Genomic DNA, 24,544 nt, shown 5'->3' on the forward strand with positions numbered 1-24,544 from the left:
GGGAGCAGGTTAGAGGGTATCTACAGGGGCATCTAGGACTGAGGGAGCAGGTTAGGTGGTATCTATCAGGGCATCTGGGATTGAGGGAGCAGATTAGAGGGTATCTACAGGGGCATGTGGGACTGAGAGGAAGTTAGGGGTATCTACAGGGGCATCTGGGACTCTGCATACACGTCCACTCCAAGCTCCTCCTCCAGCACCACCTTGGCATCGTCTGCGTCCAGCTGCAAAGACAAGCACCACAAATTACAATTATAGACAAGGACCGACATTATAACTATTATAGACAAGGATCGACATTGCACATTACAACTATTATAGACATGGACCGACATTATAACTATTATAGACAAGGATTGACATCGCACATTACAACTAGTATAGACAAGGACCAACATCGCACATTACTAGTATTGAGAATGAGGAGATACGTCATGGTAGCTTGCTGTCATGTGACGATCTGGGAGGTTTCTGAGCATGTTTCTGAGCCCATCAGTCATGTTGGTATCCCACACTATCGGTTGCCATGGGCGACAGCGTCACAAAGACAGTGACACAGAGCAGAAAAGACGGCTTGAGAAGTTATCATGGCAGTTAAACTGAGAAATTAAGAGGAAATTAAGAAGTTGACTTGACGACCCGGGCGGGGCGATGTGACATCTCCTCATTCTCAATATACAAGGACCAACATAACACATTACAACTATTATAGACCAGGACCAACATCGCACATTACAACTATTATATAGACCAGGACCAACATCGCACATTACAACTATTATATAGACCAGGACCAACATCGCACATTACAACTATTATATAGACCAGGACCGACATAAGTATAAGTATATATACTCTTTTGATCCCGTGAGGGAAATTTGGTCTCTGCATTTATCCCAATCCATGAATTAGTGAAACACACTCAGCACACAGTGAACACACAGTGAGGTGAAGCACACACTAATCCCGACGCAGTGAGCTGCCTGCAACAACAGCGGCACTCGGGGAGCAGTGAGGGGTTAGGTGCCTCAAGTGCACTTCAGCCATGCCTACTGGTCGGGGTTCGAACCGGCAGCCCTCCGGTTACAAGTCCAAAACGCTAACCAGTAGGCCACGGCTGCCCCCTAAATTGCAAATTACAACTATTGGTTTACTACTGGTAAACTACTTTACTTGACAGTAACGACATAAGAGTGACATGACACTGTCATGACACATGAACTAACCCTCTAACCCTAACCCTAATCCTAACCCTAACCCTAATCCAAACCCTAACTTGTTATGACAAAAACCGAATGACACTTAATGACAGAAGCGTTATGTCATAAACGTTTATGACTTGTTTATGACACGTTCATGACACTTTCATGACAGTGTCATGTCACTCTTATGTCGATACCATCAAGCAAAGTGTAACCTAACTATTATAGACAAGGACCAACATCACAAATTACAACCAGACAAGGACCAACATTGCACATTACTACTCTCGGGAGATGATTGAGAGTAGAAAATACAGACCAGATAATCAGTGAAAACTATTCAAGTCAATTCAGTTAAATTCAGTTTTATCTTTATAAAGCAGCATACATCTCAGTACACTTCATTGAGCCCAGAAAAAAACAATATTAATTTGAATTACAGGCCAGTGGCTCTAATCAGGAATAACTGAATTATCTGTGACTTAAAAACGGCATGCTGTGTTGGCGAGGAGGATTTTTGCTTACTCTGTTAGCGCAAAAAAAGTCGACATGGGAATACATGGTGCCAATCATGTGTTGTGATCTTGGTGTCATGAAGTTCTGTGCATGCGCAGGTCTGCCCGAAATAGATGCCATAGGTATGGCCACAAAGTGGAGGGACTTGCCTAAAAGGACTTTGGTGTAAGCTCAAACCAAAGATCCTTGATTGCTTCAACCCTCTGCTTAAACCAGGGGTGTCAAACTCATATTAGGTAGTGGGCCAGATTTGTTGGAATGAGACCTTGTGAGGGCCGTCATTGTCATGGTCATTATCATTTAATTATATTTTTTTATTTATTTATATATAATATAATTGTATTATTTATTTATATATAATTTAAATTTTTTATAATTTTTCTGCATGGGTATGAGTGTTGTTTGATATACTCCTTTACCATATCCACTTATAAGCAAACAAGTACAAATCATGTGCTACTAACGCTATTTCTCTCTTGAAATAACCTACTTCCATCAGTTCTTTCAGCCTCTTCCTTCCTGAGGATGGTTTGTAGTGCTAGGTTTAATCAAGGTATCATAGAGATATTGCTTTTTACACATTGTTGAAGACTATCTTTTTTTTCAAATTTGCCCTTCCTACTGAGTATGAAACCTGCTGGCGGGCCTGATCTGGCCCCGGGCCTTATGTTTGACTAACCTGACCCTAGCCAGATGAATTTCGCTCTGCCTAGCTCCACTCATCCATCTGGAACCGATCCATTGAAGTGTTGCTTCAGAAGGCTGGGCCTAATCAAAAAATGCTTGCATATGATTGAATAAGCCACTTGTCCGTCATCTATTGACGTGCTACTTCAACCACTCACATCGAAGCCAACCCGTGACGCTGATAACAGTGTCACAGTCGCTTCTACGCTATGTCACATCTATGAAACTCCCCTCCTGCGTCCTGATTGGCTGAACCTTAAAGTCGGTTGCAGAAATCACTCTCAATGGAAGAGGTCCCAGATGGATGTGAGTGAAGCTAGGCGGAGCTATAGCGGAATGAAATTCATCTGGCGAGGGTCAGGTTAATGTTTGACACCCCTGGCTTAAACTTTCTCTGCAGGATCGTGGTGACTTACGCATTTCATCTCGAGCTCAGTGAAGAGTCTGCCGGTCATGAACATGCGCAGGGGAATGGTCATGATGAGGATAAAAGGTAGAGCCAACGAGATAGGACTGGACTTGATGATCCACAGAACGGCCAGGCACACGAGCTGGATGATGGTGAACAGGTTCATTCTGTTCGTCTTCACCTGTGGGGAAAGGAGAGAGGACAAGAAGAGAGGAGGAAGAGTCCTCATTGATCTTAACCTGCCGTGTGAAACGTCAGAAAGAAGCGACATGAGTCATGACCAGACACGTGAAACCTAAATAGGAAACAGGCGTTGGTGCGTTGGTGTTGTTACTGTACGCCAAGCACTTAATCCTGATGGGGGGCCACTTACTCTGCATGACTTCCAAGAAAGTGAGAAACTTAAAGAGGAAACAGGATCTTCATCATCCGCCCTGAGCAGCCCTAATGCGTCACGTTCTGCTTCTGGCCTACCCCTGCTTTGCATACCTGACTGAACATCAGTGATACTCATGATTAACTGAATCTGAAGATCAGTCTTTCTAATAGTTCAATGAACATCACCCATACCAAACCCAACACCTGACTAACCTTAACCACCACCTGCAGTTAACAGAGGTCAACCAACAGTTTGTCTATAATCTGAATAGTCTACAGGGGGGTCTCCCATAAGTGTGCCCTTTTAATATCAGATGGACTTGGAGCTCAGATGCAGTGACGTTATGTATGTAGAGCAGACAAGCCCCAAACACAGGGATGAGCACCACTGTTTGGAACGCCTGCACTGCACATATAGTGCGTCATGTCAGTGCTAGGGTCCTAGGTAGGAACATATGCCAAAATGGACTCCGCCTTAGATTCCTGTCATTTAGAGTCAGGTAATTTTCACAATAACCTATATTGTGTGATTTTGCAGGAACAGGAAACAAACAGCAAACAAACAAACAAATGATTGCGCTCACCAAGGTGGCGTACGGCTCGTTGGGGTGGTATTTCTTGGGCACCAGCAGGAGCAGTATCCGATCCCAGAGCTGGATCCCGCTCAGCGAGGTGATGCCCATGTAGAGGAAGATTCCGAAGAGAGCGGTCATCGGGATGGTCTTCAGGATGGGCTCCATGAGGATGGACAGGCCTGAGTGGACGGAGAGGCGGGAGAGTAAGGAGCCTTATAAATAGGACACGACAATGGTATAAGTAAGCATAAGTATATATACTCTTTTCCCGTGAGGGAAATTTGGTCTCTGCATTTATCCCAATCTGTGAATTAGTGAAACACACTCAGCACACAGTGAACACACAGTGAGGTGAAGCACACACTAATCCCGGCGCAGTGAGCTGCCTGCAACAACAGCGGCGCTCGGGGAGCAGTGAGGGGTTAGGTGCCTTGCTCAAGGCCACTTCAGCCGTGCCTACTGGTCGGGGTTCGAACTGGCAACCCTCCGGCTACAAGTCCGATGCGCTAACCAGTAGGCCCATAATGGCACAGTTTCGCTCTGAAAACCAATATTTTTAATGGTTTGGCGCAAGAACGGTTCGCCACTGTGCTAAGCAAAGTGTAAAACAGCAGCTTGCTGCTCAGTTAGCCCTCGCACACACCATGGTCAAAGGTCAACAATGCTGAACTTTGCAGCGCAGTGGCAACTACTATTTTGCACTGAATGCAGCGCATACCGCTTCCTATCTGAAAGCCCCTTTAGGGTGAATGTCAATGCCACTTGGTTTCATGCACATATCCTTAAGGGTGAATGTCAATGCCACTTGGTTTCATGCACACATCCTTAAAGGGGTGGTTCAGGATTTTGGACATAGGACCTCATTTCCAAGTTAGCAAGCGTGATATTTATCAGTGGAGACTGTTTTCAACACATATCCTCCAGTCCTTCTAGTTGCAGAGTTCGCAGGGGCTAAGCTAGCGCAAGTCATCAGTACTGTATGTGTTAGCCTGCCACTAAAAACAGTCTTACCCACTCCACAGTACACCCGAGGCAAATAAATTATAACGCCAGACAATCGATATAAATGTCTGTGTTGATAGTTTTATTTCAAACTAGAACTATTTCTAAGTTTTATTTCTATCCTTGCATTTTAACGATTGCATTACTTTTTGAGGGACTAGTTTCTTAGCAGCGGCGGAATTATACTTGCTCCGGTTAGTAGTACTGCGCCGAAAAGTAAACAGTAAAGCGCACTCCAATGGGGATACCTAGTAGTAGCCTTGGTAATATCAGTCCGCCGCTGCGTTGCTTAAATGCCTACTACCAACTTCAGGGAACAAAGTATAACTATTGCAATGCGATGTGAGGGTAGTTGTATTTCTAACACTATTCTATCAACACAGACATTTACATCGATTGTCTGGAATTTGCCTCGGGAATGGGTAAGACTGTTTTTAGTGGCAGGCTAACACATACTGATGACTTCCCAGATAGAAATTTCCTTTGGGCCGGATCCGCATAAAAGCCTTTAGATCCGCCTGTAGCGGACATACGGTATCTGACTGTGGGCCAGATCTGCTCCTGATAGAGGTTTCAGCTCTGCTAGCAATGCTGTTTTATCACCGGTTTACAGATTTGTCCCAGGTCCGATTTCCGCAACTCAACTGGAAGTCAGGAGATGCGTTTAAAATACAAAACACTGATTTGGCCCAAACCTGTGATACAGATATGAGCTGAAGGACCATTTTTTCACAGCAGACCCAGGTGGTAATGATATTAATTAAGGTGCTGATTCTGCTAAATTGACTGTCCTTTCCCTACTTCATTATCAACTGGCTGCTAAAGGAAAAAAAAGGTATTTTGGAATGGCACAAATTTAGAAACCATGGGGGTGCACTATGTTCCCATGGCCACTTCATTTCTACAGTAAGGCTGGAAAAGAAGATATAGTTGGCTCAATATTGATCATATGCTCATTTCATTATTTTTATTATTACCTAGCAGTGGTAAAAGTAGTCAATTGTTGTTGTCAGATCTAACAGTGCAGTAACAGACAACCCCATATTTTTGCCACGCATGCAGAAGTCCAAGCAGTAACGTTAATCAAGGATCTTTGGTTTGCTCACTATCAATCTTTTGACATGATTTGTCAGCCTGCGGTTGGACTAGGACGCAGCCCAACTTTTCAAGGTAGGCTATCTCCTTTTTTTTATCTCTGTTGGTTTATTCAGAGACAACAATTGACAACAAGCGATTGATAACTTTACTGTAAGGTTATATGCTATTATTTCCAGCAATATACTAGCTTAGCTTGAGCAAAACAGCCATCACAATAACTATTTTGGGAAAACAGTGATAACACTAACAGGATCACTGATGATAAAAAACGAGTGTAATTGTGACTTAGCCTATTTTCAAAAAGGAATAAATGGCTGATGTTTATTTTGTGTTGTTTCAGATTGACCATGGAGATGACTGAGGAAGACAGCCTGAATATCGATGGGAACAGTGGAATTAACACGACTTAAACTTTGTCTGGGATTGCACTTCTAGCCAGGTTGTTGAATAAAAAATAATATGTGTAAAGTCCCCCCCCCCCTCCCCCCCAGGTTACAGGTTAACTGTTAACTGGGATAACTGTAGGAAGAATATCCCGCTTGCAAGTTCAGTGTATCCTACCCGCCGACCGAAGCAGGCAGGCTAAAGAAACGCTAGAGATTGTTGCAAACGTGTGTATAATGGCAGAGCCGGCGAAGAAGCAGCAAAAACCCTTGACGGAAGACGTAAAGAAAAGGAAAAGAGCTTCAGACCGAGCGAGGGGGAGTTTCGTAGAGAAAAAGCATCAGGCTTGCCTGGTGTCCCTTTAACACACTCCCAGTGTTGGTGCTTAATTGTGGTAAAGTGTGCATCTACAGAAAAACTCACCAACCAGTAACGCCACCAACACTCCGCTTATCCTTTGTTCCAGAACCTTCTCTATGACGGGCTTGGGGCCCTTGCTGGTGACGGTGAGGGCGTTGGCATGGGTGACCGAGCGCACAGTGGCCGCACTCAGCCAGGGGACCCCGAAAATGGCACTGAGACCCCCCATACTGACCAGGAGCAGCAGGTCGAAGTGGAACCCTGAGCCCTTGACCATCTTCCTCTCGGGCTTGCTAATGATCAAACTGGACCGTCCAGGTGAAGAAAAGACAGAGGAACAGACAGAGGGACAAGAAGGATCATGTGTTTTGAGAATCACATACTGTATTTTAGCAATGTTTTAGCAGCAATTCTATGACAAATATTTCAAACTGATATTAATATGAGGTGACATGAGGTGAGTGTGCCTTGTGGTGTTATGAGACAAGACAACAATCTCATCAAGGATTGCATCATATCGCACCAGAGTGCATACTAAAGACCAGTAGTATTTACATGGTTGGATGGTGTAAAGTGGTGGTGCAAGCTAACATGGCTAGCATGTAGTAACGTTAGCCAGAAAAGTTATGGGTTCGATTCCTGACTGCTACCACTGTGCACCTGAGCAAGGTACTTAACCCTGAGTTGCTAAGGGGAAACTAGCCCTTGTGATAATGTGTCGCTTTGGCTAAAATGAAAAAAAGTAAACAAAATAGTAAATTAGGAGCACTTGGGTGGTCAGGGCAGACCAGTAGTGCCTACTCACGTAGTGATCTGGGACTCGAGGAAGATGAGGATGAAGACCAGGAGGGCGGGGACCACGCAGGCGAACATCATCCACACGGGGAAGGTCTTGTGCTCTCCGAAGGGGTTGATCAGCCAGCCCCTCATCTGCGGGTTGGACACCTGTAGGCCCTTGGGCACCACCAGTTTCTAGCCACCAGGAAAGACACAGTGGATCATCAGTAAAGTAAAGTAAAAAGTAAAGCATTCAGACATTTGCAACGAGTTTTGTACATTTCTGCACTCAACGAGTTTTGTACTAATCTGCACTCAACGAGTTTTGTACATTTCTGCACTCTCTAATTAATATGTTTTGGAAAACATACACTTGAAAAAAACATCACCTGAAACAGACTGCAAGATTTTCAGTTTGAAATCAAACCTGGCTTGGCAATCTTGAAGATATATGTGCTAATGTAAATATCATAAACATCTGTATGTGTGATGATACGGAAAGCTGTGGGATGTAAAGGGGTTTGGAATGAAATGGAGTAAAAGGACTGCACGAGCCGCTCACAGGTGTTCCGAGAGATCCCAGCGCTCACCTGAGTGTAGGTGTCCTCGATGTTGATGTCCACCACGATCATGAGGAAGATAGCAATGGGCACTCCGAAGTCTCCCATCAGACGACGCAGCTGAGCGGAGGAAGAGGAGGATGAGGAAGAAGAGAAGAGTGAAGTAAGTCATCAGGCTATCATCTTTGTATGTTTGTCTCTATCTCTGTAAGAATATTTTCACATTTTTTTGGTTTGAAACTGCAGTGGACTTTTAAAAGACTTTGGTCAGACACCTAAACTCTGGGACACGTAAACACCTCAGACTTCAGCTTTCTCACATCTCAGATGAATAACCGAGGCCCTGGCATGGAGCGCTGATGCTGTATACCCTGCACTACGTCAGGCCCTGATATGTTCCAAGTCTGTTTCCTGGGACCGCCGCCATCACACTGACCTTTCCTGGAAAGAAGGTGCCGTTTTTGAAGATGCGCAGGTAGTAGGCGATGGAGAAACAGCCGAACATCAGGCACATGGAGAGCAGGGCGGTGTTGGGGTACGCCCGCATCATGGTCTTGGTCACCATGGTGATGTTGCCCGTGGCGTTGTCACGGATTTGCTCGCGGACCACTGTCGGGTACCAAGGGTCCTCTATGGTGTCATTCAGGCGGTCGTAGTTCAGGATGAGAGGGTGGGCCTTGAAGATCTGTGGAGGGGAGGAGGGGAGGAGGCATACCACTTACCCATGGATGAAATAAAGAGAAGCAGTTGGCAGAGTGAGAGAGGGGTAGATTTAAGCAATAAGCCCCGAGAGGCCGGAGGTTACACTGATTTTACAACAGCTAAAGGGGCGTTTTTAGGCACGACACGCTAGCTGTTCTAAGGTGTATGTTTCATAATGTTTGTGCTTGATTTTACAACGGCATCGAACGTGATTCAACCAATCATAATCAAGGACCGGAACTATCCATTTCAGAAGTATAGACACAGTTAGAGTGATGGAGATAGAACGTGTGGATGAAGAGGAGCAGGTGGTGGAGTGGCAGAGGGGTAGATGAAGGAGCTAGAACGTGATGAGAACGTGGTGAGAACGTGGTGAGAACGTGGTGAGGATGTGATGAGAACGTGGTGAGAACGTGGTGAGGACGGAGTGTGACGTTACCCGGCCCAGCTTGGCGAAGGTCTCGTAGATGAAGATGAGGGAGATGAGGATGGAGAAGATCTCCTGAGTGAAGCGGGAGATGAACCTGACCAGGAAACTGCCCTCCGCGGCAACTATCACCACGACGATGACCACCAACCAGACGCCAACCCACACCCGGCCCACGATGTACTCAATTTCTTGGGACTTGCAAAACTGAGGAAGAAATCAGGGAGGAGAGATAGTGACTATGGTGATGGTGATGATGGTGATGATGATGATGATGACGGTGGTGGTGATGGTGAGAGAAGTGTGTAAAGCTCAAAGCATAGAACGCCTCCTCAAACTGGAGCAGTGGGACAGAGAGTGTAAGAGAGTTTAATGTGTGTGAGAGTGTGTGTGTGTGAGGGAGAGATGTTAATGTGTGTGGGTGAGAGTGGCTAGTGTGTGTGAGAGTGTGTTAGAGAGAGATGTTAATATGTGTAAGAGAGTGTGTGTGTGAGAGAGAGAGGTGTCAGAGAGTGTGAGAGAGTGTGTGTGTGAGAGAGGGAGACAGGTTAGTGTATGTGAAAGAGAGGTCAGTGTGTGTGAGAGAGAGGTCACTGTGTGTGTGTGTGTGTGACAGTGTGAGAGAGAGTGTGTAAATCTCACAGCGAAGAAGGCCTCCTCAAACACGAGCAGCGGTCCAGAGAAGCCGATGACGAGGACGGGCTGCGCGGCCACCAGGCAGAAGATGATGCCCTGCACCGAGGTGGAGATCAGCAGCTCTGGCACGCCCATCATGTTCTCCACCTTATCAGCTGCAAGCAGAGGAGGGGCCACACGGGACAGTCGCAACACCATTGGAGCAATTAGGCATCAGTCACTAAGTCATCTTCCAGTCAAAAACGGACATTTACATTATTACATTCTAGGGAGACAAGCTATCTCCTCTACATCATTTGATACAGGCCTTCCTGGACAGGGGGAGCCTGAACCTGTATAGGTCACAATGAGACAAAGCAAAAAATACCTTTTATACCTCATTATAAAGAATACCTCTCATAGTTCTCATATAAAAAATACCTCTCATAGTTTTCATTATAAAAAATACCTCTCATAGTTTTCATTATAAAAAATACCTCTCCTAGTTCTCATTATAAAAATAGTTTTCATTATAAAAAATACCTCTCATAGTTTTCATTATAAAAAATACCTCTCATAGTTCTCATTATAAAAAAAATCCTCTCATAGTTCTCATTATAAAAAATATCTCTCATAGTTCTCATTATAAAGAACACCTCTCATAGTTCTCGTTATAAAGTCAAGGGAATGAAAGCTTGGCTTCATGATGTCTGTTTGAATGGATTTGTGTGCGTGCTTATAACTGAACTGTGCGCCATTGGACTGCTCTGACTGGCCCTGAGACTCTCCAACAGGCCCAATCCTGTAAGTACTATTGGATCAGCTGACTCCAATGGGAAGAGTACAAACAAACAACTGTACAAACAAACAAACAAATGCTCACCAAGCAGTCCTCCGAAGGTGATGGCAGGCGACAGTGCGGCGAAGTAGATGAAGATCACTGCGGCCAGGACCTGTGCGTTCATCGCGTCTGTGATGTCACTTCTGTAGTGCTGGTAACGTCTCCTGATGTCCCGCATCATACCTCCAAACGGAACGCCCGTACGCACCAACGGGTCCTCGGGGGGTGGCACGGAGGACGCGATGGACACTACAAACACACACACACACATACACACACACACACACACACACAAACAGAGAAAAATAAAACTCGTAAAAAGCACATTAATATATCAATCCACATCAGTATATCACGTTTAGTGGACTGTACACTGACAGCTCTATAGGATTGCCTTAGTGTTAGCAGCACAGGCTGTTCCTCTTCAAAGTTAACTGGAATAGTATATGAACAGCTGCAATGCATGCATGAATAACATAACTGCCAGCCATATGTCAGCAGAACAGCTGTGTGCGTGAATAACCCTAGCCCTGCAGGGGAGCAGGGATACACACACACACACACACACACACACCTGCTGCAGGTGTGTGTGTGTGTGTGTGTGTATGTGTGTGCACAGTGGCAGTCTTAAGTACTGCTGGTGCTGTGTGTGTGTGTGTGTGTGTGTGTGTGTGTGTGGTGTGTGTGTGTGTGTGCGCAGTGGCAGCCTTAAGTACTGCTGTGTGTGTGTGTGTGCACAGTGGCAGCCTTAAGTACTGCTGTGTGTGTGTGTGTGTGTGTGTGTGCACAGTGGCAGTCTTAAGTAGGGCTGGGTGATGCCGTGATTAGAGAAGCACTGTGGGGTACTGGCCTAAATTAGGTCCTAATTAAACCCAACACCAGGGGGAGCCGTGGTGTCATGGGGGTTGGTGTGTGTCATCTGCCTGACAAGAGATTGGACAGCACCTTCCTATGTAAGACACCAGCTAATGACCCTGTGTGTGTGTGTGTGCGTGTGTGTGTGTGTATGTAACTGTGTGTGTGTGTGTGTGTGTGTATACATGTGAAACTGTGTGTGTGTGTGTGTGTGTGTGTGTGTGAAACTGTGTGTGTGTGTGTGTGAAACTGTGTATTTGTGTGTGTGTGTGTGCGTGTGTGCGTGTAACTGTGTACGTGTACGTGTGAAACTGTGTGTGTGTGTATGTGTGAAACTGTGTGTGTGTGTGTGTGTGTGTGTGCGTATAACTGTGTACGTGTACGTGTGAAACTGTATGTGTGTGTATACGTGTGAAACTGTGTGTGTGTGTACGTGTGAAACTGTGTGTGTGTGTGTGTACGTGTGAAACTGTGTGTGTGTGTACATGTGAAACTGTGTATGTGTGTGTATGTGTGAAACTGTGTATTGGTGTGTGTGTGTGTGTGTGTGTACGTGTGAAACTGTGTGTGTGTGTGTGTGTGTGTGTGTGTACGTGTGAAACTGTGTGTGTGCGTGTGTGTGTGTGTGTGTGTGTGTGTGTGTGTGTGCGTGTGAAACTGTGTGTGTGTGTGTGTGTGTGTGTGTGTGTGTGTGTGTGTGTGTGCGTGTGAAACTGTGTGTGTGTGTGTGTGTGTGTGTGTGTGTGTGTACGTGTCAAACTGTGTGAGTGTGTGTGTGTGTGTGTGTGTGTGCGTGTGAAACTGTGTGTGTGTGTGTGTGTGTGTGTGTGTATGCGTGTGAAACTGTGTGTGTGTGTGTGTGTGTGTGTGTGTGTGTGTGTACGTGTCAAACTGTGTGAGTGTGTGTGTGTGTGTGTGTGTGTGTGTGTGTGAAACTGTGTGTGTGTGTGTGTGTGTGTGTGTGAGTGTGAGTGTGTGTGTGTGTGTGAAACTGTGTGTGTGTGTGAAACTGTGTGTGTGTGTGTGTGTGTGTGAGTGTGTGTGAGTGTGTGTGTGTGTGTGTGTGTACGTGTACGTGTGAAACTGTGTGTGTGTGTGTGTGTGTGTGTGTGTGTGTGTGAGTGTGTGTGTGTGTGTGTGTGTGTGTGTGTGTGCGTGTGAAACTGTGTGTGTGTGTGAGTGTGTGTGTGTGTGTGTGTGTGTGTGTGAGTGTGAGTGTGTGTGTGTGTGAAACTGTGTGTGTGTGTGTGTGTGTGTGAGTGTGTGTGAGTGTGTGTGTGTGTGTGTGTACGTGTACGTGTGAAACTGTGTGTGTGTGTGTGTGTGTGTGTGTGTGTGTGTGAGTGTGTGTGTGTGTGTGTGTGTGTGTGTGTGTGTGTGTGTGTGTACGTGTGAAACTGTGTGTGTGTGTGTGTGTGTGTGTGTGTGTGTGTGTGTGTATGTAACTGTGTGTGTGTGTGTGTGTGTGTGTGTGTGTGTGTGTGTTAATGTTAACCCTCACCTTTCCTTACACTTGAGCGCCTCCGTTCGAGGCGTGTCTGTGGGTCGGAGAGGCGGAGCCTGTCCTGCAGGAGCTTCCTCTGGAAGCCAATCAGAGAGTGGAGCATGGCCTCGCTCTGGATCTCTGTGGGCGGGATCACCACGCTGCAGTCCATGAAGTCGGCCACGGCGTCCGTCAGCTCACACTCACTCTGCACCTGCAGCACCACCTGGTTAAACACCTGTGTGGGGGGGGGCATTCAGCCTGGTTAAACACCTGTGTGGGGGGGGGGGGGGGCATTCAGCCTGGTTAAACACCTGTGTGGGGGCATTCAGTCTGGTGTGTATGTGTGTGTGAGTGCATGTCTATTTTTCTCACCCTGTCGGCCATAAGTGCTGCCATGGCGCGTCCTGTCTCGTGGTAGTCTATGTCACTCTTGGTGGGTCCAATGAGCACAAACAGGAAGCGGACCGGCACTGGGGCCTCCAGAGCAGCCTCCAGAACCTCCGCCTCCTTCAGACGCACAAACGCCACCACGGGCCGGTCCAGGAAGTCCAGGGCACCTGGTTCACACACACAAATACTGTATGGAAACACACTATTACCAGAGGTGTGGACTCGAGTCATATGACTTGGACTCGAGTCAGACTCGAGTCACGATTTTCATGACTTCAGACTCGACTTGACAAAATTAGAAATGACTTAGTATTAGTAACTCAACTTGGACTTCCATGCTATTGACTCGAGACTCGACTCTGACTTTGCCCCTTTGACTTGTAATGACTTGACTTGTGGCATGGGTAAAATTGTATAAAAACAACTATTTTCTGCCCATACCAACTTCAGCAGCCTCAAGTTCATCGTTAACGTTACACCTGCATTGCAACGTTATTTTGCATGGAATGCAGGTCTCTTATCTATTGTGAGAAGGGATGAACATCACTGAACATGCTACCATTTGTCGTCTGACTTGGATCATGTGATATTGTGATGGATCCTCTGATCCCTTTGATGTGGTTCGATGGGTTCAATATAGCCTAAACAATTTAATTTGCTCCACGGAGCTAACCGAAACGATCAATAAATCATCATCAATGACTCATGGCATTTCAAGCTTACACCCATATCAGCGTTGTGTTTTGCAACCTAAATATCAAGCTTTCATTTGCGGTTTTCTATCGCTCATTGCAGTCAGTGGGGGCCGTATATTCTGTACTGGAGCATGTGCTTGCTGCTGAGAAGGTCTCATGCACAGAGGTTAGAAGGAGGATGCCTTTGCATTTTCTACCAAAATACTTTAAAGGTGTGTATTTTTGTAGTCTAAAAATACTGCCAAATATTCTTGGTAAAACCAATAGCAGTGGTGAACAAAGTAGCCTACACAATTCCTTTACTTAAGTGAAAGTCAGATATACCTTGTCAAATATTACTCCAATACAAGTGAAAGTTGCAAAGTCAAAATGCTAATTGAGTTGAAGTAGAGAACTATACTGTTTTTAAAAATATTCAAAAATCAAAAGCATATTTTTCCTTTTTAATGTAATATTTTTTATACACAATAATAAGATGTAAATCCTTTGGATGGTCACTAGGTCGTCACTAGCACTGTGTATTCATTCACATGAGTGCATTCACACTGATAATTTTGACAACAAAGTGCGCTGCAAGTAGGCTACACGGATGGTGCACTCATAATGGTAAACAAGTTGAGTGTGGAGCGCTGGACACTCTTCGCCCTCAATGATCGCATGACCATGATGATAGAACACTTTGTTTAATTACTAATGGTCTAAAAAATTAGCCTGCATCGGTCCTCTTTCTTCAAATCCCCATGCGGCACTGTTATTATAGTAGGCCTATTTGTATAACAAATGACTAGACATTTTTATATTGTAAAAAAGGGGTGGGGGCATTTACTTTCTGTTGTGAAGACCAATACTCTACATAGCCTACATAACATGTGTTGCTGGCGGCACTGCATTCTAAGCCATTCTAACATTTTGAATGACAAAACAGCTATGGGGTGTGTAACATAGAATGGCTTAGAATGCAGTGCAGCCAGCAACATATTTGGGGACATTGAGCACAAGGCTCCAGGCATCTTGGAGGAGAATGCACTGTAGGCCTAGTTCTTGACTTGTTAGGGACCAGTTGCTGAGATAGTTTCGATCGTCAAAAGGTCAGAATTGCCAAGCATCTTGTAGGGGCTGTTTTTAAAGAGTAGCCTAGAGATTGTCTGTGCTGTGGCGAGTGAGACAAGGTAGGCTATGTGTTGCGTGATATCTCTGCACCCAAGTAGCAGTGCTTCGCCCCAATATACTGTAGTCTCAAGTCAATATATCTGCCTAAATCGCCCCAATATACTGTAGTCTCAAGTCAATATATCTGCCTAAATCGCCTCGTCTTCTTAATCTGCATTGGCTCACTTTTACTAACAATGCAACGAGAGAATCCATTCACTAAGCTATAAGACAATGCATGTAAGGAGACAAAAATGCTTTTGCTCACTTATCTAACTTATCTACTTTGTTTGTCTTTGGGCTTGTGCTTATATACGGAGCCCCTAAGGGGACGTGAGCCAAAAAAAATCTAAAGTTTAGTTTTTTTGTGCTCATACATGTGCGCGTGCGCATGTGAAACTTTCATGTGCGCATGTGAAACTTTCGTGTGAGCACATGCAAGTTTCGTGTGCATACGCAAATCCTTCTCACATGAAAGTTTCATGTGCGCACACTTCACTTGATACATCAATATGTCAAGTATGATATATTGATAAGAATGATAGAAAGCATTATTGATGACATATTAATATGCAGTAATAAGATAGTGACTTGTTTAGGTGACTTGGACTCGACTTGGCCTTGGTAATACTTGACTTGGACTTGCTTAGGACATCTCTGTCTTGACTTGGGACTTGACTTGGACTTCAGCGTTAAGACTTGAGACTTACTTGTGACTTGCCAAACAGTGACTTTGTTCCACCTCTGACTATTACACACACACACACACACTCGTGCGTATGCACACAAAACACACACGCACACAGAGACACGCACACACACGCATGCATGCGCCCACACACACACACACACACACACACACACACACACACACACACACACACAATGTCTATTTTATTTTGACTCACCGACAAGCACCATGGATGCCTCCAGGTTCTCAGACGCGTCTCTCTGTATGGAAAGACAAATCAAACATGCTGTGGTCTTTGCCATATTAGAAATGGGTCTTTAAAGATGAATCATGCTTACGCAGCATCAGACAGTCTTTAGGACTGTGCTGATTGCTGATTCTCTCACCCTGTCAGCGACTGAGAAACTCTTCATCTCATTTTCCACTGTTAGAGGCTGTGTGTCCTGTGGAGGGCTGCTGAAAGGAACGTTTAACATAACGTTGGTAAACAAGGAACGTTTAACATAACATTTGTAAACAAGGAATGTTTAACACGTTTAACATAACGTTTGTAAACAAGGAACGTTTAACATAACGTTTGTAAACAAGTCAGAGCTGTAGTCAGAACTGCAGTCAGAGGCAGATTTTAAGATGTCCATTTCAATTGTAGCCTTAACTCTTGCATGTTTTGCATCCGAAATAAGGAGGAACGTGAGGAGACTGCTATAAACTGTAAAGAATTCATCTGCAATGGAAACACTCATGGGAAAGAGGCAGATTTTGCAAGCTGCTATGGAAGTGGCACACATCATATGTGTTGGCAGATATTTTATTGTGCCATTTCATTTCTTCATGACCTGTACACCAACATCCAACAGCAGAATTGCTTGCTTCTTGTGTGTGAGTATGTTTCTGTGTGTGTCTGTGTGTGTGAGATTTGAGTGCCTAGTGTGAGTATGTTTCTATGTGTGTGAATATGTTTCTGCGTGTGTGAGTATGTTTCTGTGTGTGTCAGTATGTTTCTGTGTGCGTGAGTATGTTTCTGTGTGTGTCAGTATGTTTCTATGTGTGTGAGTATGCTTCTGTGTGTGTGAGACCTCCACCACCCTCCTTGCTAAACAATGCTGATGGCCATGTTCGTACTAATGTAATGGTCCTAAGATCAACTGAGCATACATCCCATCCCTTCCCCTGCTCTCCTCTTCCCTCCCCTCTCCCAGGGACCAATCAACATGCTCTCCTCTCCCTCCCCTCTCCCAGGGACCAATCAACATGCTCCTCTCTTCCCTCCCCTCTCCCAGGGACCAATCAACATGCTCCTCTCTTCCCTCTTCCCTCCCCTCCTTTGTCCATTTCTTCCTGTCGCAAACCTAGACAAAATCTAGACGCACAAAAGTGTGTGTGTGTGTGTGTGTGTGTGTGTGTGTGTGTGTGCGCGCACGTTTCCTGGTTCTTCTTCTAAGTTTGCGCTCCTCTAGGTTCCATCATCAACAGCATGCATTCTTCTCTGTTGTGACTATATACTAAGTCCACTGAATGCTGAGTGGACGCTGACACATAGCAGCTCAGCACTGACGATGTTCAATTCAGCACAGCGGCAGCGAATGAGAGTACCTTCGGTTCTGAAGGAGAATGTTTAAGACGCCATCTTTGTTGCTGGGATCAATGGCCTTCTTGTTGGCCATCTCGTCCACCAGCTTCCCCATGATGCTGGCCAGCGTTTTCTCCTTCATGTCCAGCAGGACCACGCCTGCACACACACACACACACACACACACACACACACACACACACAGGAAACATGAATGTGAGGAAGAGGAAGACGGAGCGGGTTTGCCAGGTGGAGGATGAAGATGATGATGATGATGATGATAGACTAATATTCAATAGTTTAGGCTCACTTACAAATGTCCTTTTTTGAAAGAAAATCAAAATGAGGATTTTGACTTGAAAATGTCTGACTCAGACTCAAGCTTTCATGGAAAACAAGGACATTGCTAAGTGGCCCCAAAATTTTGAATTGTAAAGACACCACGCTACTACAATTTTTATTTTAATTGTTTATAGATAGATAGATAGATAGATAGATAGATAGATAGATACTTTATTGATCCCCAAGGGGAAATTCAGGAATTTTTTTAGTATACATTTTTAAATAATACATTTTTTTTATTTATTTAGATAGGGACAGTGCATATTGATGGACATCAGTATAAGTACACTGTGTGCTGAGTGTGTTTCACTAATTCAAGGATTGGGATAAATGCAGAGACCAAATTTCCCTCACGGGATCAGAAAAGAGTATATATACTTACTTATACTTACTTATGTAAATATGCTAGAGTTAGCACCATAGCTAGTTTTCATCTATTGTCCCTAATGGGGCTCACACAAAGGCAAGAGGGTGTACATATTTTTTTTATTATTTTTTAGTATTTATTTTCCTAAGAATGATTGCAAGTAAACATCATCATACTAATAGTACCATGTTTGGATTTGTGAATGACCTGACCTGTAATCTACAAAAGTAGAACTTTCAGTCAGTACACATACACACAGACACGCACACACACATGTACACATACACGCACATGAACTTGCAGAAGAATACGCAAACACACGCACACACACATACACATTCACGTACACAGACACACACACACACACACACACACACATATACACATACACATACACATACACACACAAACATGCAGATGCATACGCACACACACGCACACACACATAAACACGCACATGCACACACACACAGAAAACGCACACATGCACACACACACAATCAGGGGAGGGGCATACATGCTCAGCAGAGGCTAATACTGATAGCTCAATATCTGGAGAAGTGAGTACGTCGCTGCCACCTGCAACCACTGACCGGTATTGAGTGTCCGGCGCAGCTGGACCAGGCTCTTGAAGGTGAGGTAGGAGACGTGCGACTGGCCCCAGCGCCCTGCCTCGGGGTCGTAGTTCTCCTCGTGGCCCACCCATCGGGCAGTCTCCTGCCAGGCTGCCTGACCCTGCGTACCCATCAGTTCATTCAGCTCCACGTAGGCCTGGCCAGAAACACACACACGCACACACATGTGCGCGCACATGCATACACACAGACACACATGCATACGTGCACATGCATTTATAATGCTTTTGTTGCTTTTGTATTGCATATTTAGTTTTACCTAGGTGTGTAATATTTGGGGTTGAGCATTTAGGTCTAGTGTCACATGTTTTGGGTAACACACACACACACACACACACACACACACACACACACACACACACACACACACACACGTACACACATCCTTGCAGAAGACAGCGAGTGTACTTCCTGTCTGCTGGTCAGTGATAATGGGATAGGCGTGTTTACATTAAACAGTGGAGCAAGAGAGGCCTGCTGCCCACAGGCTACACACAAGTGAAGGAATGTGTGTGTTTGTGTGTTTGTGGAAGAGAGAGAGAGAGAGAGTGTGTGTGTGTACCTGAGCATATCACTGGGCATGTTAAGTGTCTCTCAGTTCACGTTGTTGTTTGTTTGTTATGCATATAATATTTTGTGTGTTTCTCTCTCTCCCTCTGTGTGTGTGTGTGTTTGTCAGCTTGTTTAGTATGCTTCTGTTTTTCCATGAGTCATGTTTTGTGTCATTAGCACGAGCTAGCTAATGCTAATTTAATGAACAGGGCAAAACATTTAAAACCATGCAACTCCACGCTACATGCAAACAACCAATGGAACAGACAAGGAAGATGTTTCCATAATTTCCACAGTCATCAGATCATAGACAACAAAAGTCATCCTCCGGCATTTTTCTCTAGATGCACGGTAGCCTTGCCTAGTGCATGCTGTGGATTAAAATTACTGACCATACCTGTACCTCTCTCACCTGCAATGCCTTTACCTGTAACTCTCACCTAAAACGCCTTTACCTGTAACTCTCTCATCTCAAGCTTCTTTACCTGCAACTCCCGTACCTGTCCATCAGTGGAGGTGCATATGTGTTGTTATTTAGATCACAGGTGAGGGCTAAGACTTTTTTTGGCTGCTCACCTGGCGAGCTCCACCGGTGTTAGCGTTGGTGTTGACGTTGAGCGCCGCTGAAACATACAACAATGATTATTACACCTGCTATACACATGTGTACGTGTACACACACACACACACACACACACACACACACACGCACACACACACACACACACACACACACACACACACACACACACACAGTTCCCCACTGGTATGTCTGTGGCCTATATTTATACACCATGTGCATAGACACACATGCACTGTGGCCTAAGGAACCCTGCAAACCCTGGCTTCACAGATTGGGATAAATGCAGAGACCAAATTTCCCTCACAGGATCAAAAGAGTATATATACTTATATACTTACTATACTTGGGTGCCCATGAGGGCTTAGCTATAGCCAAAGCTCGACGTAATGGGCCGTATCAGATAAACAGGAATAAACAGGAACTCCCCCAACATAGGCTACACACATGCATACACACACACACACAGACACACAGACACACACACACACACACAGACACACACATGCATACACACACACACACACACACACACACACACACACACACACACACACACACACACACACACACGCATACACACACACACACACACACACACACTAGGCTAATAATACTGGTTTGAGGAGGACTGGTTTGACTTATCCAGCACTGGCTTGGCCACTCATTTGTTTGTACAAACAGTTGCACTGCATTGCATTTCTTTATACATTTACACTGAACAGGTCTTAATTAGACCAATATCAAGATAGATATGCTTCTGCCTCACTATCAAAGGACATTTACTTACAGTAACTTGTTTTATGGTATTCTTTGATATTTACTGATATCAGCTGGTATTTCACCGTGGTAAAGTTTGTTTAACATTCATTTAACATTCATAATTAAAACAACTGTACAGGCTGGAGACTAACTTCCATCATTCTCGCCTTCAAAGCCTGATCTTTAAATCCTTAAATCTTTAATTTCCTTTTCTAATTATTTTCTAGTTAGTTTTTTTTTAAAATCTATAAATCCATTATGCTCCCTGACCAACTGATCCATGACATCAAACATGACATTTATTTTTGATATAAAGAAATCAAAAAAAAAAAAAATGTGCAAAAGGTATTTTGAAAACCAAGCCTTGTTTCTAGGTTCCACAGTTGGTTTGATATGATCAGGTCAATTGGTCAGTGAACATAATGGATTTAAATTCTGATTAAAAAGATAAACAAAAACAAAAACATGGAAGTGACTTATGTGAAATCCAAGCGTTGTGGCATGTGTGGGGTATTAGTGTTTAGGTTGCACAGTTGGTTTGGTGACTAGCTCAAGCTCAGGGAGCATAATGGATTTAAAGATTTTATAAAATTCAACAAAAAATAAAATAAAAATAAAAATCATGCAAAATGTATTTTTGAAATCCAAGCCTTGTGGCATGTGTGGGACATTATCTATCTATGTGTTGCACAGTTGGTTTGATGTCATGAGGTCAGTTGGTCAGGGAGCATAATGGATTTATAGATGTTTTTATGCAAGAATCATGAAAAAAGGAAAAAGTTGGATGTTAAATCATGCCTTGAAGGCTACCATATGAGCCTGTACAATTGTTTGTTGTCCAGTTTTTGACATCAATCATTTTCATCTGGCATCACAAGACATGTGACCATAATCTAATATATAATACACCAGAAAAAAACACTCAGTACAAGTTACTGTACGTGTTATGTGAGGTGGATCAAATGTACAAAGTTGTAGTCCCTTTTGTGATGTGACTGTGTGTTATGTGAGGTGGATCAGATGCACAAAGTTGTGCAGCTTTAACCCCAAATGTGATGGTGTTGACAGTATTGACAAAGCACTTATTCCGACCGCCTGTTTGTCATACATGATTTAATATGGCTGTTGTCTATTAAAACACACAGAGCTGTTTCCAAAACATCAGCGCTGGCTGCCGGAGTGCTACAAATGGTCAGGGGGTTAGATCAAAGACACCAAGTTAACCCTTCCACTGCTCCAACGAGGGAAAACAGAGTTGCATTCTATTTTATTTATCAAAACTCAAATCATATTTAGTTTTTATGTGATTGTTAAACTCTAATGTGTGGCATACTAAGCTTAGGGTGCCTGTTTTTTATAAGTTAAACATTCACACAGCCTGTCCATGAAAAACTACGTTCCAAAATGCAAATCGTAAAAGGCCATATCAACTAAATAAGGATAGCTAATCAACTGAATAAAACTAACTAACCATATCAATTAACTGAAATATACTGCTCAAAAAATTAAGGGAACACTTCAATCATACACTGGATTGGTACTCTGACACTGTTTGGCTCTGAGCACAAGTAAAACTTTTGAGGCGAGTGTTTTATTTTGCAAGAACTGTTGGACATTCTGTGAATGTAGAGAATGGAGAAAAGGGTCGAAGGTTTCAAAAAATGTGTTTTAACAATTGTGGAAAACTGTAAGCGTTCCCCTAATGCAGTGCATTTCACAGTGGTTGTTAAGACAGTGAAGTATCCTACATCATTGGCACGACTAAATCACACGCTTTCAAGAGTTGGGCTGGGGATGGTGGATCCTCTGCAATAAATCATCGTCTGATTTCTGGGAGTTGTGAAACTCCAATGCCTTTTGATGCCTCAAATGCCTCATACTGTATGAAGCTCAAATAGAATCATAGAAAAGATAAACAGATAGCATATGGGTCAGATATCCATTAGCTTTCCCACACAAACTGGAGTCCGTGTGAGAATTATGGACTATCAGTCAGCTCTGAGTCTGTAGTCTTTCATATTTTAAAGGTGTGAAGTGTCCAGAAGAGATAATCCAAACTTATTTATTTATTTATACTGAACTGTAATTCTTATAGCCTGTGCCCAAGTACTATGCTGTTTTGTTTCTCCCTTATGTATAATTTCTATACATTATCCCTTACATAACAATGTTATAGATACAATATAATCCTTATATATTTCACCAAGACTAGTGATCAATATCAGATAAGATAAGACCAACATTTATGAAGTCCTCGTACAGTTGCTAGTGCAACTTGCACATCCGTCAAAAGCCCACATTAGCATCGCTATTGCTAGTGCAACTTGCACATCCGTCAAAAGCCCACATTAGCATCGCTATTGCTAGTGCAACTTGCACATCCGTCAAAAGCCCACATTAGCATCGCTATTGCTAGTGCAACTTGCACATCCTTCAAAAGCCCACATTAGCATCGCTATTGCTAGTGCAACTTGCACATCCTTCAAAAGCCCACATTAGCATCGCTATTGCTAGTGCAACTTGCACATCCGTCAAAAGCCCACACTAGCATCGCTATTGCTAGTGCAACTTGCACATCCTCCAAAAGCCCACACTAGCATCGCTATTGCTAGTGCAACTTGCACATCCTCCAGAAGCCCACACTAGCATCGCTATTGCTAGTGCAACTTGCACATCCTCCAGAAGCCCACATTAGCATCGCTATTGCTAGTGCAACTTGCACATCCTTCAGAAGCCCACATTAGCATCGCTATTGCTAGTGCAACTTGCACATCCTTCAGAAGCCCACATTAGCATCGCTATTGCTAGTGCAACTTGCACATCCTCCAGAAGCCCACATTAGCATCGCTATTGCTAGTGCAACCTGCACATCCTCCAAAAGCCCACATTAGCATCGCTATTGCTAGTGCAACCTGCACATCCTCCAAAAGCCCACATTAGCATCGCTATTGCTAGTGCAACCTGCACATCCTCCAGAAGCCCACATTAGCATCGCTATTGCTAGTGCAACCTGCACATCCTCCAGAAGCCCACATTAGCATCGCTTACTGAACTCTCTGCTTTTGACACATTATCTCCTGTCAGTAATGTATCGGTATGTGTCGCCCATTAATATCCATAACTGCACTGGTCCGCACCTCCTAATCCCAACCACCCCACCCCCTCTTTACTATCTGCCCCACCACTGCAGAGACCTAACACACACACACGCGCGCACGCACGCACGCACACACGCACGCACACACGCGCACGCACGCACGCGCACGCACACACACGCACGCACACACGCACGCACGCACGCACGCACGCACACACACACACACACACACGCGCGCACGCACGCACGCACCACACGCACACGCACACACGCACGCACACACGCGCACGCACGCACGCGCACGCACACACACGCACGCACACACGCACACTACACTACACGCACGCACGCACGCACGCACGCACACACACACACACGCACACACGCACACACACAGCTAAAGCAACCTCTAAAAACCGGAGTCTGCAGAAGCTAAAGACACACACTGATGGAGGATGTCTCCGTTCATAAGAGAAAGACACCTGTACTGAATCTCTGCTCTGAGTGAACTGACAGAGCATCACTTGGCACAGTGTGCAGGCGTAACATGTTAATGATACAATAGCAAGTACAGGAAACCCTATAGAAGATGCTGACTAAGATGTATGGAAGTGCATGGCAGGTAAACTTTGCACTCTCTAAAACAAAGACGCAGCTGAGGTATTACCACTAAATCTGTCCTCTGCATAACCTGACCTGGAGTCAGGGACAGCTCTAAGCAGGTGAGAGGTGACAGTGAAGCTCTTCTGATGAGAGAACAGGTATGGTAGTACTCACCTGCTGAAGACCAATGCAAACTTGGCAGTGAGGAAGAGAGAGGCTGACCGGTTAGAGAGCCCT

The 24,544-nt window shown here is 44.5% G+C and overlaps 1 protein-coding gene and 1 long non-coding RNA gene across 2 annotated transcripts; one reads left to right on the plus strand and one right to left on the minus strand.

Moving 5' to 3' along the window:
• slc4a1b (solute carrier family 4 member 1b (Diego blood group)) lies at nt 1-24,544 on the minus strand. The gene is made up of 18 exons (XM_042086191.1): nt 24,482-24,544; nt 19,842-19,888; nt 18,672-18,849; nt 17,393-17,528; nt 16,186-16,252; nt 16,017-16,059; nt 13,247-13,431; nt 12,890-13,109; nt 10,576-10,782; nt 9,720-9,868; nt 9,090-9,284; nt 8,385-8,633; nt 7,979-8,068; nt 7,417-7,583; nt 6,675-6,916; nt 3,777-3,946; nt 2,822-2,995; nt 1-224 (listed from the first exon to the last, which is right to left on the minus strand). The coding sequence occupies exons 3-18, from the start codon at nt 18,823-18,825 to the stop codon at nt 144-146; spliced, it is 2,529 nt and encodes an 842-aa protein (XP_041942125.1). The 5' UTR covers nt 18,826-18,849; nt 19,842-19,888; nt 24,482-24,544; the 3' UTR covers nt 1-143.
• LOC121705302 lies at nt 11,178-19,519 on the plus strand. Its single transcript, XR_006030756.1, has 2 exons — nt 11,178-11,213; nt 19,247-19,519. It is a non-coding gene; the product is annotated as an uncharacterized LOC121705302 (long non-coding RNA).

Source organism: Alosa sapidissima, chromosome 3, assembly GCF_018492685.1.
Source record: "Alosa sapidissima isolate fAloSap1 chromosome 3, fAloSap1.pri, whole genome shotgun sequence".
Taxonomy (NCBI): domain Eukaryota; kingdom Metazoa; phylum Chordata; class Actinopteri; order Clupeiformes; family Clupeidae; genus Alosa; species Alosa sapidissima.